The 23514-nt window shown below is 37.4% G+C and overlaps 1 protein-coding gene and 1 long non-coding RNA gene across 14 annotated transcripts in view; both read left to right on the top strand.

The window, feature by feature from the left end:
* Positions 1-23272, top strand: part of atxn7l1 (ataxin 7 like 1) — a 54472-nt gene extending 31200 nt beyond the window's left edge. For all 13 annotated transcript variants that reach the window (XM_088645161.1, XM_088645175.1, XM_088645162.1 and 10 more), the window contains 8 exons: positions 2917-3209; positions 8413-8495; positions 8814-9067; positions 9568-9760; positions 11541-11662; positions 12580-13504; positions 17035-17106; positions 18283-23272. In XM_088645161.1, the coding sequence (XP_088501287.1) occupies positions 2917-3209; positions 8413-8495; positions 8814-9067; positions 9568-9760; positions 11541-11662; positions 12580-13504; positions 17035-17106; positions 18283-18300 (1960 nt within the window). In that variant the 3' untranslated portion in view covers positions 18301-23272. The remainder of the gene's footprint in view (positions 1-2916; positions 3210-8412; positions 8496-8813; positions 9068-9567; positions 9761-11540; positions 11663-12579; positions 13505-17034; positions 17107-18282) is intronic.
* On the top strand, positions 13513-15751 carry LOC148655055 (uncharacterized). Its single transcript, XR_015941178.1, has 2 exons — positions 13513-14313; positions 15312-15751. It is a non-coding gene; the product is annotated as an uncharacterized LOC148655055 (long non-coding RNA).
* Positions 23273-23514: the final 242 nt, after the last annotated feature.

The following is a 23514-nucleotide window of genomic DNA, read 5'->3' as shown; positions in this document are numbered from 1 at the left end:
AAAGTGACAGAATTAAATTTTTAACCAACCCCTTGACGTTGTTGTACTCTCATACCAATTATATATACTAGATAAGCACCTTCAATAAACTTCAAAATGTATAATTCATAAAATAATTTAAATCTTCTTTATGTCTCTGATGCAAATTAAATGCTGTTGTAATTCAGAGGGCAAAATATCAGATCCATATATAAAAGAAGGCCTTTTCATTTTTCTTTTGTTAGACACCTGTTGAACACAGGTGAATTTAATCTATTCTAATGTTCTAATGAAAACAACAAACAGGCTTTTCTCAAAACGTTGTGTTTTCAAGTTCGTTCTGCTGATATTACGTGCAGTACATTGATGAAAGATTAAGATTGATGCAATGTTGCTGTGTTGTTTGTAGATAGCAAGTCTTAAAAACTTTCTTAGTTTTGTTGCAATTGTGTGCCTGTATCTGTTTTTGTGTCAACAGCATAGTGTGGCAGCTTGTTTTAATTTCCTAAATGAATATGTATTCCTTATTCTCACTCTTAAATGTGCTTCACCTAGATTTCTATTTCATGTTTTCACTGACCCACTGCTTAGATAACATAAATCAGATGCAGCAATTAAAAGACACTGGGGTTTTATGTCTATTTTAAGTGGAAATGTGATATGTTTATCAAGTTAGATGACAATATCAAGGACATGTATGCACAGTTATTGTTTTGGAAGAATTATCAGTAAGATATCTGTTGAGATACAGTGGAATTCCATCCTGTAATTCTATACTGATCATCAAAAGCAACTTTATTTCATCTGATGAATATCATGCTTGGTGAAAATCAATGAAGTATAACTCAGAAATGAACCATTGTGTCCCACTTATCAAGAACATGCATTTCTGCTGTAAGTGTGTTGGAAACTGGACAAAGTCGCCTTGGAGTTAAATACTCTTTAGAGATGAATCTTGATTTTTATGTAGACCACTGGAATTCAGGGAGTGTGGTGAGATGGTTGTGGAGAATTGTTATGTCGAGCTCATCTTGACATTGCAGCATTCCAGTTGACACAGACCTCATGCACCACGGTGCCACAGTGGTTAGCATTGCTGCCTCACAGCTCAGTCCCTGGGTTCCATTCTGGGCCTGGAGTGGTGTCTGCTTGGAGTTTGTATGTTCTCCCTTTGTCCACATGCTCCAGTTTCCTTCTACTGTCCAAAGACATACTGGTACTTTAGGTTCATTGCCTTCTGGAAATATTGGCCGTGGTGTGAGTGTGGAAATGTTTGTGTCTGTGTGTGCCCTGTGATGGACTGGCGTCCCGTCCAGGGTGTATCCTGCCTTGTACCTGTTGCTTGCTGGAATAGGCTCCAGCTCTCCATGACACTCAGACACTGGATTAAAATGGACGGAGGGACATGTCTTTGTGGCATTTTTTGTGTGGAGAGGATCAAATTCCTATGTGAGATCCATTGAAGATTTGAGGGATGTTCTGGGATGATGTGTGTCATCTAAGGCTCACAGACCAGTGAACAGGAATGTTTGTCCAGACTCTACAAGAGGAATGGGTCAGAATCTACAATGTAACATCTTCAACCTGGTTTATACATGTGTTACAGAGAAACAGCTTGCACTGCTTCCAATGGTGGTCAGCTCTGATGACAACAAATGTCAATCATCATAATGAAATTCCAAAGCATTTGCTACAGAAACAATAATCATTTTCCAGATAATTGTGAAAAAAAGTGAATTTGTGCAAGTGTAGGTGATAAGTTTCTTTGTTCAGTATATTTTTTCATTTCAACTATTTTTTCTGTTGGCAGGGGAAATTTCTTAATTCTTGATTTGGCTAAGTTGTCTGGGTAATGCTATAAATCTTTCATGTCGCATTATTCATATGATTTTACTAACTCAACTAATATTTTAAGGCTTCTTTTTGATAATTGATTTTAATAGTAACTTCTGTTGCTCTTTGGACTGTTAACAATATTCAGAATAGTTAGAAAACAAGACCTTTCTTAAAGATTTTTTTATATGTAAATATGTTGGAAATGGGTGCAGAGCAAAGCCTTGTTTTCGCAATCAAGTTGCACCATATAAAACTGCTATTTCCTGCAATGGCCTCTTTTGGGTCATTGAAAAACAAGATGCAATTTGTTCTCAGCTTAAGTATTTTTTCATGGAATTTGGCACTGTATGAACAATGATACAGTGTTAAGGGTGCTCTGTACTTTCTGAAATACTGACTACCTTTCGAGAATGAAAAGTTAAGACTAAGGTGGCTGCAGAATTACCTTTGTTGCCTCCTAGAAAATGTTTTTTTTTCTCCAAAAAGTGGGCCTCTATGGATAGACATTTGAAAATTGGTAGTTGGATTCAAAGAAGAATAGTATGGTTGTCCTTATAGGAAAATATCATTGTACGTTCCATTTTTAAGTTGCTTTTTGTTTGCTGTTACTTTTTTTCATTCGTTGTTCAGCGTTTATGGTAAGAAGAAAAAAACATTGCATTTGGCCACCTGTACTCTTCTACTCTTATTATTAGCATGATTGTTCAAAGAATGTAGAGGTTAGTTTATTCTGGTCAGACTGTACTTTTCACTGGATATATAGAAGTGTATGAATGAGGGTCTACATGATATATTCAATGTATGAATACAATAAACCGAATACATTTTTATGATTTATCTTTTATGACGTAAATAGGTTAGGTTCCTATTAGGGCTCCAGTAGAGAAGCTTATTAAAAATCTAATTAATGAAGAGCATGCTAAGTAAGGCATTTTAGATTTTATGGCATTCTTGCTGCAACTTTGTCAAATTTTGTTGTTGCTTTAATATTTTGCTCTTTTTCGTTTTTTAACAAGAACACATAGATAAGCATACAATGCTCCTTTTGTTCCATTGAGTGTGAAGCAGCAGGGTCTAACAATTAGGCATTTTTTCTTTCAGTGTCCCTGTCCCAGTAGTCAGCCTTGAGAAGATTCCTAACCTGGTGAAGGCAGATGGTGCCAATGTTAAAATGAATTCCACCACCACTTCCACCACCACCTCCTCTGCCTCTTCATCCACCACATCTTCTGCAGCTTTGGTTAAACCTGCTTTGACATCAACAGCATCAAAGCCAGTGCCTCCATCACAAGAGAAGATTCTGAATGGCAAAGGACTCATATCCCCTTCATCGTTAGACAAGAAACACCAAAATGGCACCAAAAGCAGTAATAAGCCTTACAAAAGACTTTCTGGTGAGCATATGCACCAATTTTCTTCCTGTAATATGGTCAGTGGTTTTGGTGAGGCTGGGCCCGATCTCAGGCAGAAGTTTCCAAGTTGTGCTAATGCACAAGCACGATGCATTAAAATCCAGTTTCATTTCTACATAGAAAGCAAAAACACTCCTAAACTAAAGTCACTTTCTCATATATGTTACTATTGAAATAAAGTATTTAGCATACTATCTAATTTGCATGTTATTTAAAATAGCCTTTTTAGACAGTTGATTTGAGAATTATCTGGTTTTTGGCTGCTTAATGTGCAAACTAGATTTTCAAACATGTACCTACAGTAGTATTTTGTAATTGTTAAGGGAATAAGGTTAAAGGTATGATCCAAATATTATGATAATATTTTAATTTCTCATGTTTAGCTTTGCATTTCATGTTAAATGTTACATATAATGTTTGAAATTTTTGTTTTCTTTTACCAGACTATATACATCATCCCTGTAATAAAAAGCCAAGATTGCAACACACAGGCACACAAAATATTTCTTCTCCTGACTGAATTAGTGGGAGTTTGCCAAACAGTTATTTTTGTGTTTTCATTCATTAACCCACCAGCAAACATTACTTGTTAATATTGCGGTCGGAAAATCTGTTTGAGAACTTATTGTTTTTTCTTAGTTTGGATTTTTATTTCTGCCTAGTTTTGTTAGTTTCCAATGGCTATAAGGACAAATAAGAAACCAAAACCGAAAATGATTAGAGACAGCTGTTTCTTTTCTACAGAAGAGCATTGCTGCCACTAAGGGAAAAACATTGCCCTCTTATCTCATAATTACAAGATACATATCTCGTAATTATAAGATAACGAATTATCTCGTAATTACGAGATAGCAATGCTTACGTTAGTGTATGTACAACCTGTTACGTTGTGCACTGAACGCATGTAGAAGCTACGGTGAACTTTGCTGGCACTTTCCGTTTAATGTACAGCGCTGCAGAATTTGTACAGATTTCGACTGGGGTTTAGTCATAATGAAACCTTGCAGTTTTGAGCAAATTGAACAGAATCATTACAAGCATGAGGACCAGTTTTGTGGGATTTAGAGATCAAAACAATGATGGTTCCTTTATGAACAGTTACACGTGCAATCACTTCCACTGCTTAAAACTGTAAGTCTGCACGTAGCAATATAGGTATTGTAATGGACACGGCCGACACTACAGGTTGTGTGAGCTGTCTGCCAGCGTGGTGACGTCACCGCCCTTCCCTGTGAATAGCAGGGACCCCTGCAGCCGGGCTGAGGGGAGATCTCCCTTTAGCTCAGCCGGCTGGTTCCCTGTTGAGTGACGCCGGAGACCCGGGTTCGAAGTGGAGGGCTGACCTGAGGCGGGAGCCGCGAGGGCACAAACCCACGAGAACCCGAAAGCGCTATAGTATTAAAGGTTTATGCCATGATGAAAAGAGAAGAAAGAAACACAACACTTTGACTGTGAGGGCTTCACAGCCGAAATGTTGTGTTACTTTTTTCTCTTTTCAGCATGGAATAAACATGGAATAAATAAAGAGAAAAAAAGTAACACAACATTTCGGCTGTGAAGCCCTTACAGCCAAAGCGTTGTGTTTCTTTTCTTCTCTTTTCAGCATGGAATAAACCTTCAACGTGTTCCTTTGCAGCCTACGCATGCTGACGTAGCTACCTACTTGATATAGGTACGACAATTCTGCTATTGCGTGAGCACATAAAGTATGCGAGAATTACTAAGTCATAATTCCAAGATAATTTTCTCGTAATTGTGAGATAAGGGTGAGGATTTCCTTGGTGGCAACAATGCACTACCGTACTTTTCCATCGCCTTTACTGATACATGGTAAGCCGAAACAGTTATAAAGTACACCTCTTGTTTTTTGCTCTTCTAAGTAATCATTTATTTCATGTGTTTTTTCATATGTAGCGAGTAATACTAAATCCATTTATAACCCTAAAATTAGTTTCAGGTCATTTTAATGTTTGATAGCTTTGAGTAACAAGCAAGAAATTGAATTCATTTAATTCCTCTGCTGTCTTACATAACTTGCTAGCCTGCTTTGTATCTGACTTCCTCGCACCAATAGGCTTTGCATCTGTCCTGTCCAATGAAATGTTTTTTCCATTTTGCTAGAGTTTCATCTGACAAGATCTGAGTGAGAGGTTACACTGATTCAGAAATCAATTTGAGAATCCTATCCTATTTATTATTTCAAGATGTTGGATTTGGACATTATGAAATGGATGCATTGTGGCACTTTGATATATCTGTGATATACTTGATTTGTTATAATTGTAGACCTTTTTCTCTTTATTTTTAATAATGCGCAATGTGGTCAGAGTGTGTCTCAACCCTTAGTAAAGATCGTATTACCTAATTGCATCAATTGAAATAATAATTACATTAGAACCCTATCACTAAAGAATCACTAAACCCATCACTAAATTAATCACATAAAATTCAATCAATATATTTGCAAAAAAAAGTTTATTTAAAGTTAATGTAATGACTATAAGTCAATAAGATTTAATAAGCTAAACTATTGTAACAACTTGTACATTAACTGCTTTTTGAATGTAATGTTCATTATGTACAGTACATACAAATTATTAAAACTTATTTTTTTATTTGTAAGAATAGGTAGTTTTTCTGTTTTCATACACATTAAAATGTGAAGTTAGCCTCCTATATACAGTATAAAGTACTTTATACTTTATGGGAATCCAATGAGATGAAAGCACTATATACAGTATATACAGCGGATTATGATTAATCATTCCTTTCTATAAGGAACTTCCTTAATGTCCTTTAGATGTTTTGGGAGAAAATCATACTGTATTTCATTATACCGTAGGAGTGAACGATCTCAATCATAAAGCACCCTGGCAAAGGTGTGTGAATCCTTAATACTAATAAGCATTGGCACTAAGATAACAAATGGACAAAACAAAATCAGACAACATTATGCCTTCAAGAAAGGCATTTCCAAAAGGGTCTGTGTTACAAGCCTTAAAAAAGTATAAATGTACACTACATTCCAGCAATTTAAAACTGTCATCAAAGCTGTGACCCAGAAAACGATATTGAAAGCCAGATTTAAGATCGCATATACAACTTTACAGATACAAAATATTAATACTATTACAGAACCTCGAGGAAGAATTCAGAATAGTGGCTTTAAATTATTCAAATTATTTAGATTTCAGAATAGTGGAGGTTAAGATTGTCCTGAGCACTACATGTCAGTGCTGCTACCTAGCGGTGAAGCTGTTCACTGATTACTCATTGCATTTCAAGAATGCATCGTTCTGGCTCCCTGCTGTGGAATGATTGTGTAAAGAAAGAGACTTCCATGACAAAATGTCAGCTGTGTGGTACATTGTGGCATGATCTGTTTTCCTGTTTTGACTATCTTTATGAAATCCTGATTCATTGTAGAGCATGTGGATATAATGGTTATATCGGGAAGGCTGGGCAGAACAGAAGTACCTTCAGTGAAGTTGTTAACAAGCAGGCAGGGTAGGGGTTTCTCTGTCAAAAGCTGACAGGGTTCCAGAGTGGAGGTGCACTTTAGTCTGAGAAGTGTCCCCCAGGAGCTGCTGTCTCAGTCTTAAAAAATCTGATGATCTCTATTAATAAATTCAGAAATAGTGAACAAATCACAAATCATAATGGTGCCAGGACCTAAACGTTTTAAGTGCTGTATAAATGTACATATTTTAGTCATTTCTTGAGACATTAAATTTGCAGAACATTAACTTTATTCATATTAATTTTATTCAACAATTCATTGTTAAGCATACATTTTGTCTGTGTACAGTATGCAGTTTTAGATTTCCTATATATTTTATTTTGTAAATGTTTAACTTTTTGTGCTTTTTGTTTTATAAAGGTCTCCCTAAAAGTATCTCCCTAAAGGTGCTCCACATAAAAAAAATCCCAAAGAAAAATGATTAAATTTTCTGGGATGTTATATTTAATTCTTCCTGATTCTCACGCTGCAGAATTCTGACATATTTTTGCAGAACCCTGCAACAATTACCAAAAGTATGATTTCTTTCAGGGTGTTACATATAGAATGTGTAAAGTGTTCTATGTTTGTTTTCATGTAAGCAACATTTCCCAAGTATCACATGATTTTTACAGTATCTTGTAAAACACTAATAGTTTTAATTGACACTGGACACTCTCTAAATGGTGTTACAGTGAGAGTTGTATTACTTTGATTATTTTGGTACAATGTACTGTGCCAATTAAATTGCAGAGAAATGATCTCTGAAAAACTTGCATGGTAATGTTTTTTTTTGCCAACATAATGGTATGCATTTTGATGCAGTCAAAACGAACATAAACTGTGTAAAATAAGGATTTTACAAAGGGACAGATAAAAAACTGCATATACAGTTTTTCATAGTATCTTTAATGATACCCACTGCAAATTTCTTGTTTTTTTTTTCAAATTATAATTTGTGCATTTGTATATATTTATTTAAAACCGCAACATGAGTTTAGTAATACAGGGAAAATGTTTTATCTTGGTTTCTATTGGCATTCATTGCCATGTAGAATTTGTACAACACCTCTGTACAGTAAATAAGGTAATTGATCTTGAAACTGATTGATTTCATTATGTGGTCTTATCATATTGATTGACTAAAATCATGATGAAATGGAGTAGTTGATCAGTATGAATTGCCAAAGAAACAACATGTCTTGTAAATAGTAACTGTTTTTGGAGCTATATTTTTAAGCCAGTGTTGTTGTGCTCTCTTGCATGGAAAGGTTTTTCTCTTAAGGTGAAAAGACCTTTTCTCTTTAATGGTATGGACAGTGAATGACATTGTGCACAGAAGATCTCTTTTTTGAGTTTGCCATCATAAACAACTGTGCATTCTTTCCTAAACCTTGAACAAAGTCGGACAACATGCATGAGCACCACAGCTGGTCTTTAATAGGGGTGCAAAAGTGTATTTGGATACTGTAGTGTGAGTACCATCAGTTAAGGTTTAAATACAAATGTGATAAACATGAGAAAATAAAGCTTGACTGATATGTTTAGTGTTGAAACACATACTGTTTGCTCTGTAGATTTAAAAAAATAATAATATTAAGTCAATGAGGAAAAATTATGTTTTCAATATTGGAAGCAATACCGACCAATACTATTTTAATTTATCGCATTGTTTTCTTTTTCTAGAAAGGGAATTTGATCCCAACAAACACTGTGGTGTACTGGATCCTGAAACCAAGAAACCATGCACAAGATCTCTTACCTGCAAGGTGGGTGGACCTAGGGAGAGACAGTAGTTCTTCTATAGCAAAGTTGTGTCTTTGACTAAGGTTCTGCATGAGTTGGTCTAGCCTTTCTGCTTCTGAAGAATTGGCATGTGGATGTCATTGTTCTCTCACAGGCATGAGTTGATACTGATTTTTTTTTCCATTGCAAAGTCTGGTCTGCTTAGGTTTCATAGTTAGAACGTAAAACGCCAGAAACAGAAATGTATAGTGTCATGTGTTCTAGCTCGGTATTATGAGCCAGTTTGAAACATCTGACTCTATGATCTTTAGACGGTTACCCCAATCCTCTCGTTTCCTCAGACTCACTCTCTCACCCACCGGCGGGCGGTCCCAGGACGAAAGAAGCAGTTTGACATCCTCCTGGCAGAGCACAAAGCCCGGGCGAGAGAGAAAGAGGGGGTGAAAGACAGGGATCACCCAGGCATCAGGGAGCCCAACCACAGCCATCCTCTGCTCTTGCAGGACCCTGTGGCAGGGACCCTGGCCAGCCCTGGTTTTGAGAGCAAAACAGCATCTCCAGCAAAATCCAGGCTCTCTAATGCCAATTTTTCAAGGTATTTCAGCATCCATCCCACCTCAAAACAGCAACATTCAGACATAAGATATTTATGTGGTTTAAGTAATTAAAAAGACTCCTTTATAAAATCAGCAAACCCCCCATGAATGCTATTTAAAAATGAAAGCTGCTGTTTTCCTCGACAAAGTTGTAAAACATTCCCTTTCCCAGTGCTAAGTGTAGCCACAAGGTGGTGCTGTGTGATCAGAAACACATTCCCTCCCAGTTTATGCCAGACTTGGCAAGTGAAGGATTTAAAGTGACGAATAGAGAAACATAGTCAGTGTGATGTGAGCATTCACAAAGACAATGCCCAAAGTCAAAGTCTTTATGTAAAAGTTCTTATACGTTAGTAATGGAGGGATTAAAAACATGCAGGCTGTGTTCGTTACCACGCCTGTGTCTTGAAACAGTTGTGCCTGAGCGGTCGGATCAGTGAAGTGTAGTAATAGATGAGGCAAGCGGAAGAGGTGACTATGATGTGTGCGCTGTCTGCAGGCCGTCCCTGGGCGGCTCCGGAGGGGGTCTGTGCTCTTTGGCCGACGGGGGGGCAGGCACCGAGCCGCCTGCCCCCGCTCCGGGAGGCGACGTCGGGGGCCGGCTCTCGAGCGACGAAGGAGAAGCGGAGGCCCCAGAGGATTCCGAGAAACTGGACTGTCATTTCTCTGGGCATCACCCCAGGCCACAGGGAGTACGCATCTTTACACGCCACTTAGTTCGGCTGCCTCCTGACAGCGCTAATTCATCAAATCACTTCCACGCTGTGACCACACCGGGCTGTTAGAGCACATTGGTTCCTGCACAAAACAATTTCCGGTGGTGTTTTCTGACCTGAAAGGCTTCTGAAGCTTTGGGAAATTATCGTTCACTCGTATGGAGTTGCGAATAGGAACCATGTTTGTAATGAGATTCTTTTGCATTTTAGGTTCAGAGAGTGGAATGTGATCAAGCACAGTTTCAGACATTGTCCTTCGCTGCAGTACTTATTTGTTTTCAGTATCAATGAGACATGTCTTTTGGATTCGTTATTGTGGCTTGTGATATTCCTAGAGTCAATTATCGTAAATCGTTAAACATGGTAACAGTAGTTCATTATTGTGGTGATTTAAATGCAGCGGTCTGGCAGAATAAATTAAGCTTTATAAGCCCCTCCCGACATTGTATAAATGTCGGCAGGGAATTGTAGAAACATCAGGTCTTCAATTAGAATGCAATGCATTGGTGTCCATAATATTTCAGCTCTTTATCAGAGCTTGTGCAGAGGATAGCTGAATTTGGCCAGAGTAAGCATTCATTGCTCAAGCTCTTGGCCTGTCAAATGCATGTGTACATAACATCATCAACCTGTTTAATGACAATGGCATTATAGCCTCCAGGTTTCAAGCCAGATGCCTGTCAAATATTACACCATGCAGTAAAAGGGCTGTGATAAGCCATGTTCAAAAAGACCCTTGACAGAGCCCATCAGAACTTGAATAATAATAGAGAAGAGCAAGGATACAGTTCATCGGATCCTGCATAAACATAGCTACCAAGGGGATGTGGCTCGGGAGAAACCCCTTTTCTGACTACAGCCAATTTAGAGCTCTTAATTTCTATAGTTTATTTTCTAACTGCCTAGCTCTTTAAGTGGCAATTAGCAGTAATTAGGTCTTCAATAGAACCAAATTTAGTGAAACATATTCAGCTTTTATGGTGATTTATTCTTATTAATTACAATGATTTAAAACATTGTAATCGTGGAGATAATTGTGTACACTACATAAATCTCCATTCTGTTGAAAAGAAAATTTGTCTTGTTGACTCATGTAACTGTTGGGAAAAATAGCAAAAACCACAAAAATCCACTCTAGGCTAAATTGTGGAGCTGGAGAACTGAAATTCATTCATTTAAAATGACTCAAAGATAAGTGATCACTGTCATGTGGACGCACGCTCGTCTTGAAGGACTGGTGAGGCAAAAATGCTCAGCATCTGTGATGAAAAACAGATTGCCTTGTTTCATAAATAGCAGAGTTGTAGAGTATTTAATGAAGAAAATCAGCTTATGATGTTTTTAAAGCAGTCTCCAGCCCTGGTTCTGAAATGGTAATAGGTTACCTTGAAAGCACAAATATTCAAGGAACTGAAACAATTTAATTGTTACTTAAGCAGGTGTATTTTATTAAGTAATTAATCCTGCCAAGGCTCTGTAATTTGTATTCTGTTCACAGTCCATACCATTTTAAAGCTGAGAGGGAACCACTTATGGATTTATCCTCTGACACAATGTTTATACGTATGATCTAATCTGTTTAATTTGGCTTCTATTTTTATTACCATTTAGAGGGATCAAACATGAACATAATTTAGGCTATGGAACATTAGACAATGAAAATGTTAAAAATGGATGCTTGAAAAATAGCATTTTTCTTTTGAATCATCCAAAGCACTGCAGCTGGCTAATACTATTTTGACATTTTGCCTTGCAGTTTTGCACTTTTGGTAGTCGATTGATGGGAAGAGGTTACTACGTGTTTGACAGAAGGTGGGACCGGTTCCGACTAGCACTTAATTCCATGGTAGAAAAGCACCTCAATTCACAAATGTGGAAGTAAGTATGGTATCGTCAAGCAGGAAAAGGCACAGACAACAGATAACGGCCAGCATCTGCATTAGTTTCCTGTTTGTAAATTGAATTACAATTAATATTTGAATTATTAAAGAAAGTTGTTTAATAGCAGATTATACTTTTTATGTGGTTCTATAAATTTGTAGATTGATCCCAGAACGATGCTGGCTGTCATGAATGCTGTAAGCATGAAAAAGTGTGTATTTTATTCCTGTCAGACCTGGTAGTATATTTTAATTTCTGTCATTAGTTACTAGTTCTAATCATGAAATTAAAATGCATGAGATCTAGGTGTATAAATGTACAGCGATTATTACTTTAATTTCTTGATAATTCTATATTTTATGACTCTTATTGAACTGTTCTCTTGTAACTTGCTTTTTTCTTAGTGTGAGTCTGTTTTAAATTCAGTTCAACAACCTTTCTTGGCATGACCAGTGATTTACAGTGTTGCCAAAGCGTATACAATCAACACAACATCTACAGACATTTACAATACAATTGGCTTTAGATTTGTATAGAATTGCTTCACTGCTGTACTGTTATAATAACTGTATTGTATAATGTTTAGACATTAAGAAGGGAAAAAGCTTATAGAAATGTTTAGAAATGAGTTGTTTGATTTCTGTTTTTATCTACCATGCACCATCTTAGGTCTTTTGTGTATTAAATGGTTAAGATGGCTAACAAAGCACCTGCTTTGTTTCTCCTTATCTTTTTCCCCTTACACTTCTATGGTTACATTTGAAAAAGTGGGAGCTTGTGAACAAAAAGGCCTTGAGATCTACCCGTTGAGTGTGTCCGAATTATCACACTGTGTCAGACGGAGCTTGCTTGAAAGGACTGTACGTGAGACAGGGCAGTTGCAGGTGTCTTATGTGTGCCTCTCTATGTTGTAGGAAAATCCCACCAGCAGCAGACAGCCCCATGCCTTCTCCCACACCGCAACTCACTGCTGCCTTTCCAGTCCTGCAGGCCTTCAGCAGTCCCAGTGCTGTCTACCTTTCTTCCTCTGGCATGAGTCCGAGTATGGCACCTTCCTACGTCATGAGCTCGCCACTCTTGTCTCCACCTGCCTTTGCGAGCCCTTCAGACAGTAACTCCATCATGTCCTACACTGCGGCCTTCCCCCATGGGACTGCGGCCTTCAGCATGATGGACTCTTCCTTCAAGTCCCCTTCCCTCGTGTCCCCCGTTCCCGCCATCGCGCCCAGCCCGTCCCACGGCAAACAGGCCAGAACCAAAACCAGCAAATCCTTGAAGGTCAGAGACATTTCCTCCCGGGTAATCAGCAGCTCCTCGGGCAAAAAGAAGAAGCCTCCAACCTCTGCAACCCCCTTGCAGTCATCCCCGGTGTCGTCCTACCCAGGATCGCACAAGAAGAACTGTGTGCTCGCCCCAGGCACCACACTGAACTCCTGTCAGACCACCTCCTCCTACAACAATGTGTCAGTACACAACAGCAACAATGGGACAAACCCACTTAGTGCCAAATCTGAGCCCTCAGGACGAACTGCTTTATCCAGCAGCTCGACAGACTCTATAAAAAACATTAGCATGGTGGTGAGCAGTATTGACCCTTCTGTGTCTATGTCATCGCACATACACCACTCTGGGGACCACGCTCTGTCAGCGCACAATGCAATGTCTTCAGCTTCCCTTTCCTTCGACAGATCGGAAGGGAAGAAGCGGAAGAACTCCAGCTCGATTAGCAAATCTAGCAAAATTACCAAAATGCCTGGTATGAACAGTGTTCACAGAAAGAGCACTGCAAGCCTTTTATCTGCGGTGTCCGAGTCTCCAAACAGTTCCCTCTCCCGGCAGGTATGAAACGATTACATTTTATATTTTGCTTCACGAGACTGTTCTAAATTAGGATGCGGAGAAGCTGCCGGTTCCGAAATGTCAGTTATCGGAATAATTATGATTAAGTATAGGTTAGTGTTGTGCATAATGTTTTATTAAGGAAAATGATCAGTCTAGCTTTGGCATTTACAGTCTAGAGGACTTTAAAAATCGGAACTTTAAAATTGCAGAATGTAAATATTTTACAAGTATTTTGATTTAATGTGTGCACACCTGCCTGGTGGATAGAGTATGAAGTAAAAATAAAAAAAAACAAATCTACATATTGGATCTCTCTTCACCCGCACTTTTCAAAACACAGGAATCCAGTAGGGTTTTAGCTTACTTAAAAACTTCTCCTTCTCTCTGGGTTTTATGAGCTGCTTCATCTTAGCTTCTCCTTATCATCTTTTCTAAGCATCCATGCATTAGGATTATTCTCATTAGGTAGTGGCAGCTTTACAGTGCTGAACTGAGTTCATTAATGTTGGCTTTATTCCTTGTTAAATATTTCAGTAGCCATGCATTGCTTTTTACAGAGGAGCATCATAAGGAGCTATTTCTGTACATCTGAGCAATAAAGCTTAAGTGCCTATATATGCGATCAATTTCAAGAAGAATTTAAATTTATAAAGCATTGAAAGATAGGATTTCCTGCAAGGTATTTCTTTTGCTTGGATTTTGTCATGTGATATCTCTTGTTCGACGTACATTTTGCTTTTCTCCCCTGAGTTGAGTTCTTCACTGTGGCGCTATGGTAGCAGGTTCAAAAGAACATCACTTTTCATGTATATTTTATTATTTATTCACAATATAGGAACCATGCAAATAATAGGTATTCACCTAAACTTCTGTATCATTCGTATTCCTATGGCAAGTTCTTTAACATGCTGTTTACCAGAGTGATTAACACAAAAAAGAGAGAAATGATGCTACAATTACCCAGGAACAGCACATGAGGAAATCCAGCACACCCAACTTCTGCTCTATGTTCTTTAGTTTCAATGAAGATGATTTTTAAAACTTGTGACAAACTCTTGAGTTGTCACGTGTGGTAGCATGTGACCAAATCATAGGACCAGTCAACTTAATTTCCAGCTTCTTTGTACGTCCATGTGAGCTCTGCAACTTACATGAAGTTTCATTACTCTGTCATACTGTACTGTCATGATATATTTCAATACATGCATGTTATCCACAGCTTCAGTTTGATTGGCTTGTGGTCCCTGTGTTTTCTTAAGTTTAGAGCATGCCATGAACAATCTTGACAGATAATGTGAACAGTTTTACTAAGTTTCACTCCTTTCTGTGCAGACATACTGTGCGTTAGTAAGTTTCAGAAAAAGGGGAATTTTAAAGGAGGTATTTTTGTTTTTTATATAATTTTAATATCAGAAGCTTAATATACCTACGAGTTGTACATATTGTATTCCTTTAAGAATTTCTAATCATACTGTCAAAGATAATGAAAGGCTTCACATTACTAAATAGTTTTATTTTACCCACTTTTGTAAGATCCTGAAGCCTATTGTTGTCTCAGTAGTTAAAACAAGACTAAGCCAGTTAGTACTTGGCTGGAAAGTACCAGAGGTTTCTGCTACAATTAGTGCTGGTGAATCAGAAGGAAACAGCATTATATATAAAACTTCAGTTATATATTGTGTATATTGGGTTAGCCTGCAGCTATATCACCTTACAGCTTACAACTGGCAGCCCATTGAAGGTCAGCAGGTTTGAGCCTGGCCAGAACCTGGATGGGAAAAAACTAAGGTTGCTGCTGGAAGAGGTGTTAGTGGGGCCAGTAGGAGGCAATCACCCTGCGGTCTGTGTGTGTCGTAATGCCCCAGTGTAGTGATGGTGACACTATACTGTAAAATAAACTGTCCTACAGATGATACTGTATGTAAAACTGAGGTCCTGACTCTCCATGGTCATTTAAAATCCCAGGGTGTTTCTCTTAAAGAGTGGATGTGTTAATCCCAGTGTAATGGCCAGACTTACCCGGTAAGAGTATGTGTGTTTGTGTCTGTGTGTCTTCCCAGCGATGGACAGGTGTACCATCCAGGGTTATCCCAGCTTATACAGTACCTGTTGCTTGCTGAGTTAGGCTCTGGTGCCCCCTGTGTTCCTGTACTAGATAAAGTGGATAGAAAGTGCATGGATGGATGTTACTAGAATTATAGTGCTTTTTTAGAATCATTTCAAGGCATTAAACAAGTATACAAACTCCTGGTCCTGGAGAGCGTTTTGTGTTCAGGTTTTTGTTTCTGCTCAGCTCTTGACCTGCACTGTCTTATTATTGGTTTAATAGAACCAACCTCTACTAACTTTTCAGGTGCTAGAGTGCCCAAAAGGCCAAGGAAACTTGCAGACAATACCTGCCCTCCAGGACCAGGAGAGCCCCTCCCTGACTTAAAAGAATGTTATTCACTGGCAAGGGAACTGAATCTCCCTAGTCTTGAATGAAGGAAAATCTTGTTTCTTAATACAAGTTTTCAAAAATCAGAAAGAGTTTGTCAAAGTCACCTCAGTAGATTCCTTCAGGACCAGTGATTAAAACACTACTCTGAGAACACAAAGTGGAATTAAAGACTGGAAAGTATTAACACAAAGGGTTAGGATTTCTGGAAAATGTATCAAGCCATATTATTGAAGCAGATGCCTTGCAGTTCTTTTTTTAAGAAACAGCAAGATGAGATTCTTGGATCAATCCTAGGAATCAGCTGAGACAGAGAAGAGACATACAGTAGTCACTTCTCATCTGTAACCTTTCTTAGGTTCTTTGGATCTAAAGATTACAGTAGGAATATTGACCTTCTCAGGCTGAATAAGATGTTGGGTTTTCTGGGGTCCCAGTACTTTGTTTAGCCATGGTAAAAGTCTGTTTCCTGCACCATGTCCACCAACACAGCGTACTGAACATGGACCTGAGCCACAGAAGCAGATCTCTGGAAAACCCCTTAAAGTGACCACTTGAAAAATAGACCTTAATATCATGAAACGTTTCTAGACAGTAAAGGTCCATATAATTTTAAAGCTCTGATATATAAAAAAAAACTGCAGAGATGATTCCTTTTGCACCTGCTGTACATGCAGTATAGTTCCTGTCGAGTATACTAGAAGAATCCTAGTCACAAGTTAATATCATTTCTGGCATTCATAGTGGCCTACTGTAAAAGGGAACTCAACACATAAGGTGCAAAAGTATTTATAATACCATGATATGATTTGATGAATATATCAATGATGCGTGTTTGCTCCTCGGTTTGGAAAGTAGACACCAGAAACAATAAAAAAATGTGTCGCTTTATGGTGCAGGAGACTGAAAGCCACTCCTCGTCAAGGTACTTCTGTAGAGTTTGCAAAAGCTGACATTAGTAGGGCTCAATTTCTGCTTTCAATGAGTTTCTATCTCAAGTGAGCAATTTGTCTACTATGTGATTTGTTACTAAAAACTGTGACCAGGTGTCTTAGGTATAACTTAGTTTCTTTTATCTTTCTTTTTATAGATGGGGAAGAGTAGTGTTCCCTTGTCACAGACCAGTTCATCATCGTCATCAAACTCTTTTCACAGCAGACAGGTGGGCAGCTTTTACTGCAGGCTGTTGAAGTTGTGTGTGTTTATTCCCTGTCCAAACAGTCTGAGTGACACTGGGGGGTTGCTTCAGGGAAGATGGGTTTCCTGAATGATACTGTGATTGTACAGTATCTTTTGCTTTTGCTCTCTACCATGTTGTACACATCTTTGCTGGTGTGGTTGGTTTCCTCACAACAACCATTGTGGTCCCACAATGTTAGAGCCATTCCTTACATGTCTTGAATACTTCTATGCCCACTGCTAAATAGTTGGACTTCTTCATGTGTTACAGCATGCAGGGGTCCAGTAAGCACTTAACATTGTGTTCACTTTGGATTTGATTCAGATTTGTGATTGAAATTCCCCTTTGTCTGGATATTTCTTTAAGTAAACGTATAATCATCTACTTAAAAAAAATGGATTGTAAAATCAAGTTCTCCTCCATAAGCAGGCACTTGAACATACAGTATATTAGCCACTGCCAAACAGGTTTGTAGGGTTTGTTAGAAACACATATTTCAGTTGCAACGTAGTCATCACAGGATAGATGTAGTGCTTTAGTTAATTAAAACAATGTGCTCAAACATGTGCAGTGCAGTGCAAAAAGTGCATTTCCAGAGTGTACTGTTCCCCTTTTGGGAGCATGCAGAACACTTTGTGTTATTCCATGTTAATCTTAATTGTGCTTCAAGTGGTATACTATCTAAGGTGACATAGTCTAGTCTCCAACATACCAATGGCAAAAGTGCACTCATCTCTGGAAGAGCTTAGAATATTGGTTCCTTTCTGTTTTTTCTTGATTTTCAGCAGGTTTGACATTCAGTGAGTTTGATTTTCTCATCAATCTTTGATCATCTTATCACCTGTGTCTTGTCAATTCTCTCACTATATAGTTTAGTATGTATGTGATAGTTGAAGCCATTGGAGTGTTTAATGATCAGCTGTGAATAATCAATTAATCAAGACCCTGCCAAAAAACGTATACTTAATTTTTCTAAAACATACGTGCATAGAGGGATACTGTCAGTTCCTTTTGATGCTCCCTATATAAAACATTCTATAAGAAATTAAGCATTTTGCTGTACACTTCTAAAGAGGAGCATCAGATTTTGATTTGTACAGGTAGTGGTAATTTAATTTCTCTGCATTATATCCTGTAACCTTTTGTTTTTTTTTTCAGCCTAAGGTACACCACTGAAAGGGTAAATAGGGGCGATCAGAAGATTTTCAAGGAACTGGGATGACTAGTTCCAATTCATCATGCTAAAGCTATGAACATGGAGTCACAGGACAGAAGCCTACCAGGAGGCAGTCAAGACCAATCTCTCATGTTCACTAGTCAGCCGGCTTTTGTCCCATATATACAAAATGCCCCTACTTACTGCTCATATTTTCTGTTTTCTTTCTAATATGTGAAAATTAAATTCTGTACGTTGTTTACAGTTCAATTCATTTAAAAAGAAAGTGTCTGGATACTAGACACTAGAATGTGTTTCCCTCGCATAGTACTTGATGTATAGAAAACACCTTAAAGCTGCAAAATCTGTTTCAAGGGAGACAGGTATAGAATAAGAAAAATGTTTTCAAATCAGCATTGATTTTTTTGTATAAATTTTTGAAGTCTGGTTTCACGTTTTTAACTTTTGCATTAAACGTTACATATATAATAGGAAGGATATTTCAGGATTTTTTTGGTTTATTTGAATGCCTTTTTTATTGTTCTGTTACTTAGGACCATGCACATTTCCATCACGGGGATAGATCATAGGATTTAATGGATGCGAGAGCTCCTGTAGAAAGGAGTGTTTTTCATTTATTCAGTGTTAAAAGTGCACTTAATTGCAAGTTTCTTTACACCTTAAAAGGAACAGGCAGCAGAAGTTTAACAGTTAAGGGAATCTATATTTCTTTTGCTTATTAAAAGATGTCTTTTGTAAAGGTTGTAATCAGGTTTTAAAGGTGAAAATTAAATATTTGCAATGTATACAATTCTGAGGCTAATACCCTTAATGTAAAATTTTATAGTGTTCATTTTGTAGTAATTTATAACTTAATACTGTGCTGACTGACTAGGAAATTTTGAGTTATAGATGTTGAGCAAAATTCTATTTTTATTTTCATTTAAATTTGAAAGTGTTATAAAGTTCATAAGAATGAACAATTTGTACATATCTTTATTATTTTTGCACAATTTTATTTTTGGTGTTTTTCAGTTTTGAAAAAAAAATAATCTGTATTTTGATTTTCTATTTATTTTAACTTCTCAGAGCTACAAGAGTTAAGGGATTTTCCCAAAAAGATTATGAAACTGTTTTGAAGCAAGCTGACGTCTATTAAGAGCATGGTATTCCTCTGCTTGCTCGCAGTTGATTTGCGAATGATACAATATAGAACTTACTCTCCAAAAGTGTTTCCTTCTTGGTAAAAACATAATTGAAACCAACTTATTTCTCTTTGTTCTTCATCTTCCCTTCCTTGCTTAGCTCCCATGTTTTCTATGTAAGTATTTTCACCATTGCTGACATGTGGCAGTAGGGAAACATTTCAACAAGTAGTCTTCTATGTTTGTTTGTTTGTTTTAAAGGCTGTTTGTTGGAAATATTATATTACATCATTTTAATGGTGTTTCAAAAACAGTTTATTGGTAGACACAACACATGTTGTGCAAAGAGTTTGGAGTCTTTCTATCTTTTTCTTCATAAATGATATTTTTACACAAAACCGCTCAAGCAATCAAGAATCTTTGTCATTCCTTTGTGGTCTTTTTTAAAAGGTAAATTTTGTAAGGAATGGGTGCTTTTTTGGTCCCTCGTCTCCTGATCAGATGCTGGAGATAGCTTTTCGTTTGAATAGAATGAAATATGACACGTTTATTACTGTCGCCACCAATAAATAAACATCTAGTATAAATACCTAACTGTTTTGAAAACACTTCCCAATGACCTAGTAGAGACGTATTTGCTTACATGCACTTTTTCCTATATTGGGAACTTAATTGGCACTTAATTGGTATGTTTTTCCTGTTTTTTGGGTTAATGTGAAATGGTTAAAATAGGTGGATTGCCAGCTCCAAGCAGAGTAACATCCACCCTCCTTCTCTAACAGAACATACTGACACTGTATCTATCGGTGTTGTATGTTTTTACTTTAGGGATTTTTCAAGCTTTTAAGTTCAGGTGCCTCTCTTCCCTGTTGTCAGTAGCAACAAAAAACAAAAACAATCTGAATAGATTACTTAGAGTTATAAAACAGTGATTTGTTGTTTTATTTTCATCAAGAGTTTATTTGTACAGGGCTGAGCAAAAAAAAATAATCCTCTAAATGAAATGAATTTGCTTTTAAGACAGCATCATTGTTCCTGCAAACAATTTAGAGGAAACCAGTCTGTCTTTGTATTTTTGATTTTTTGATTTTGTGAATTACTGTACATCCCATAGGGATACATCCCACAGGGCGTGAAAGAATGAACTTCTGTATGTTGTAAAGATGTGCTATATTTTCCATTCTCTATCCCAGCACAGAAAAACAGTTTGGGTCACCGTTTTTATTATTGCTATTATTATTTTTGATCAAAATCTTAACCGCAAGAAAGTAAATTAACATCTCTTGAAATGCACACAGATTACACCATATTAACAAGTGTGCAGTTAAGTGGTTAGGTTAAATCACTCGAGGTGCTTTTCAGATGTGCAGGTTGGCCTCTGTGATTGGTGGTTCAAGGCTGGGTCCTATCACTAGCTGGCTGTGACCAGAATTCCCCAAGTGGTGGCTCACAACAGGCCGACCACCGATGGGATGGGTTGGCCAGAGTTGTCTTGGCGACTCTTACGGCCTCCTGGGTGTCTCTGCTAGTGAGGGGTGCTCTTCTCCTCCATGTGGCACTGAACCTCCTGTAAGGGTTAAGAGAGTAGTTTCCCTACATCCCCCTTCTCCCCTGTGAACTGGGGATTGTAGCAGTAAAACGAGATATGAGAAACACAATGGGCTATTCCACATCAGGCAGGTATAACAGAAGTAACTGGTGATTTTAAATTAAATTCTTTCAGCAAAATATTACAGTATCTTAACAGAACAACTCTTCTAATGTACAAGAACAGACTAGACTAGAGTTAAAACTTGCTGTGCCCAGAAGCTCCCTGGCATGACTTGTTACGTATTGTAACTACTTTGTATGTCAAGGCACACTTTATGCAAATGCTGGACAGTTATTTGTCAGATGCTCAGTGCAGAACAGGCTGAAAATGCACTAACATTTTTTAAACCGTTAGCTTAACAAATGTTTCAAAAGTTGAAAGAAACCTGTATTTAAATATTTTATTTAAACATTACCTATTTAAAGAATATAGAAGATTCCCATTTTTGTTTCATGTGAAATTTGAAATGCAATTTCTTTCTATTTTCTTGTACACCCCCTTTGGTTCCCTTATAAAGAATAGTGAATTATTCCTGCCTTAGAACACCAAGTATATTATCCTTCTTTCCTACAGACACTTATACCTCTTGTACAGATATCTTATAGATATAAAGAATGTATCTTATAGATATATAGGTCTTGGTTTAGTGTGTTTATAATTTTGCCAAAGCAACTCTTAAACATGACCTCAAATTTCCAAATTTATTCCTATGGGTCATTTATGAGGAAAACTGACTAATCAGTTATATTTAATGTAAGACAGGTTTTGTGGGTATTTTAATAAAAACATTTATTTTGGTGCTGCACGCACCATAAACTACTTCTAAATACTTCAGAACGGTTTCACAGAACGAGGTTGGCAAAAATATTGTATTGTAAAGCCTAGTTGTAGATCGGTGTGAGAAACCACACTTGTATGTGCTCTGAAAACATATGCTCACTTTTTTTAATTTACAAATGTAATTATTTTTGTCCTTGTTCAACCTCAGAGGATAATGAAAAGGTATTTTTTGTTCAGCCCTTGAGATAGATTAAGGAGTCTGTTTTGTCCTTTAACACACCTTTTAATTGAACACACTGCACAGTAAGGGACAAACGCCACAATGACAAATTAAATAATTTGTCTGTTTCTAAAGCCTAACATGTAGGGGGAGTGTGATAGCATGGAATATGTTTTTAATATTTTGTTACTAATCAATCTGGCTGCATAATCAGCAGCCTTAAATTCATATCTAGTATATACACTACTGGAAAGGATGAGAACGTTAGTGTACTCTCTTACGAAAGTATATCTTGAGGAGATTTTTCTTTGACTGCCACCAGGGAATGAGAACATACCTGCAATATGATACTAAAGATAAAACTTTGTAGCTTTCCTTTTTTGGGTGATTTATGGAATCCCAAATTAGTCAACTTCAAAAACTGTTCAGATGCTGCCTTTTAAATAGACAGCATTTGCAGCCTACTTTCTGAGCTTTACTTTTTACCAGGATAAGGCCATTGACCTGTAACATGACAGTCGAGTGCTTAAGTATACCACTTCAAATGCAAAAGCCTGTCAGCCATATGAAAGGGGTGTGGATAACTGTATGCCTTCTTTTATATATTGATGCACCAGGTGTAAATAAAGCTGACCAAACTTTGTAGAGAATAGTTTATGCAGCATATTCTATTCATGCTGATTCTCAGTGAACTGTTGTGTAAAAAAAAAGGAAAATTGTTTTTTTTGTATTTACACTTTTTTAATATTTATGCTGTTGACCCGTGGCATCTTTGACAAAACTCGATGGGAATTGCTGGTTTGTCATGGGTTGCGTTAATTGTTGTTGCACAAATACCAAGTTGCACCTGCCATATTGTGCTTTCCTACTACAGATTTCAAATCTTTTTAGAAAACATAGAGCATGAGAAAAAATATTTTACTTGCCATATTGTACAGTGGTTTTCTTTTAATTACTTTGTGTTTAGGAACACTAAGGAACATCCTGCACCTTTATTTTTCTAATTAGCAGTACATGGTAGCGTCCATTCCATCCGTGTGGTTATTGTTAGCAGAAATGTGTCTGAAGTAGGTGTAAATATTCAAGCTGTATGGCTTAAAATAAAAAATTAAAATGAGAACAAACTATTGAAATGATACTGCCATGGTTCAACCCCCTCCCCCCCACTGCAGAGACGGTCTCTGGACTGGGATGTTTTTTTGTTTTGTTTTTGTATCTGGCTTTGTAAATAAAATAATTTATATGTTTGTAAGAAACACATTGTCCAGTCTCTTAAATGAAAGAGTAAGACACTTCCCCTTTTGGAAGTGGGTATGTCTTAAAGGACAGGTTACGTGGAAATGGTAGCCTGGATTCCAAATGGGCACGAACGGCTGATTAGCACCAGATGTAATTTAATTTCCTATCCTTACCTTTCTCTTACTGTAGGCTTGCAGGGAACGCCTCCTTCATTTGACTGTAAATCCCTTTATCTGCTGCTCTGTTCTAAACTAGTAAC

The sequence above is a fragment of the Lepisosteus platostomus genome, chromosome 9 (assembly GCF_059453375.1).
Source record: "Lepisosteus platostomus isolate fLepPlt1 chromosome 9, fLepPlt1.hap1, whole genome shotgun sequence".
Lineage (NCBI taxonomy): Eukaryota > Metazoa > Chordata > Actinopteri > Semionotiformes > Lepisosteidae > Lepisosteus > Lepisosteus platostomus.
Note: the sequence above shows the minus strand (reverse complement) of the source record. Positions and strands in the feature narration are given on the sequence as shown.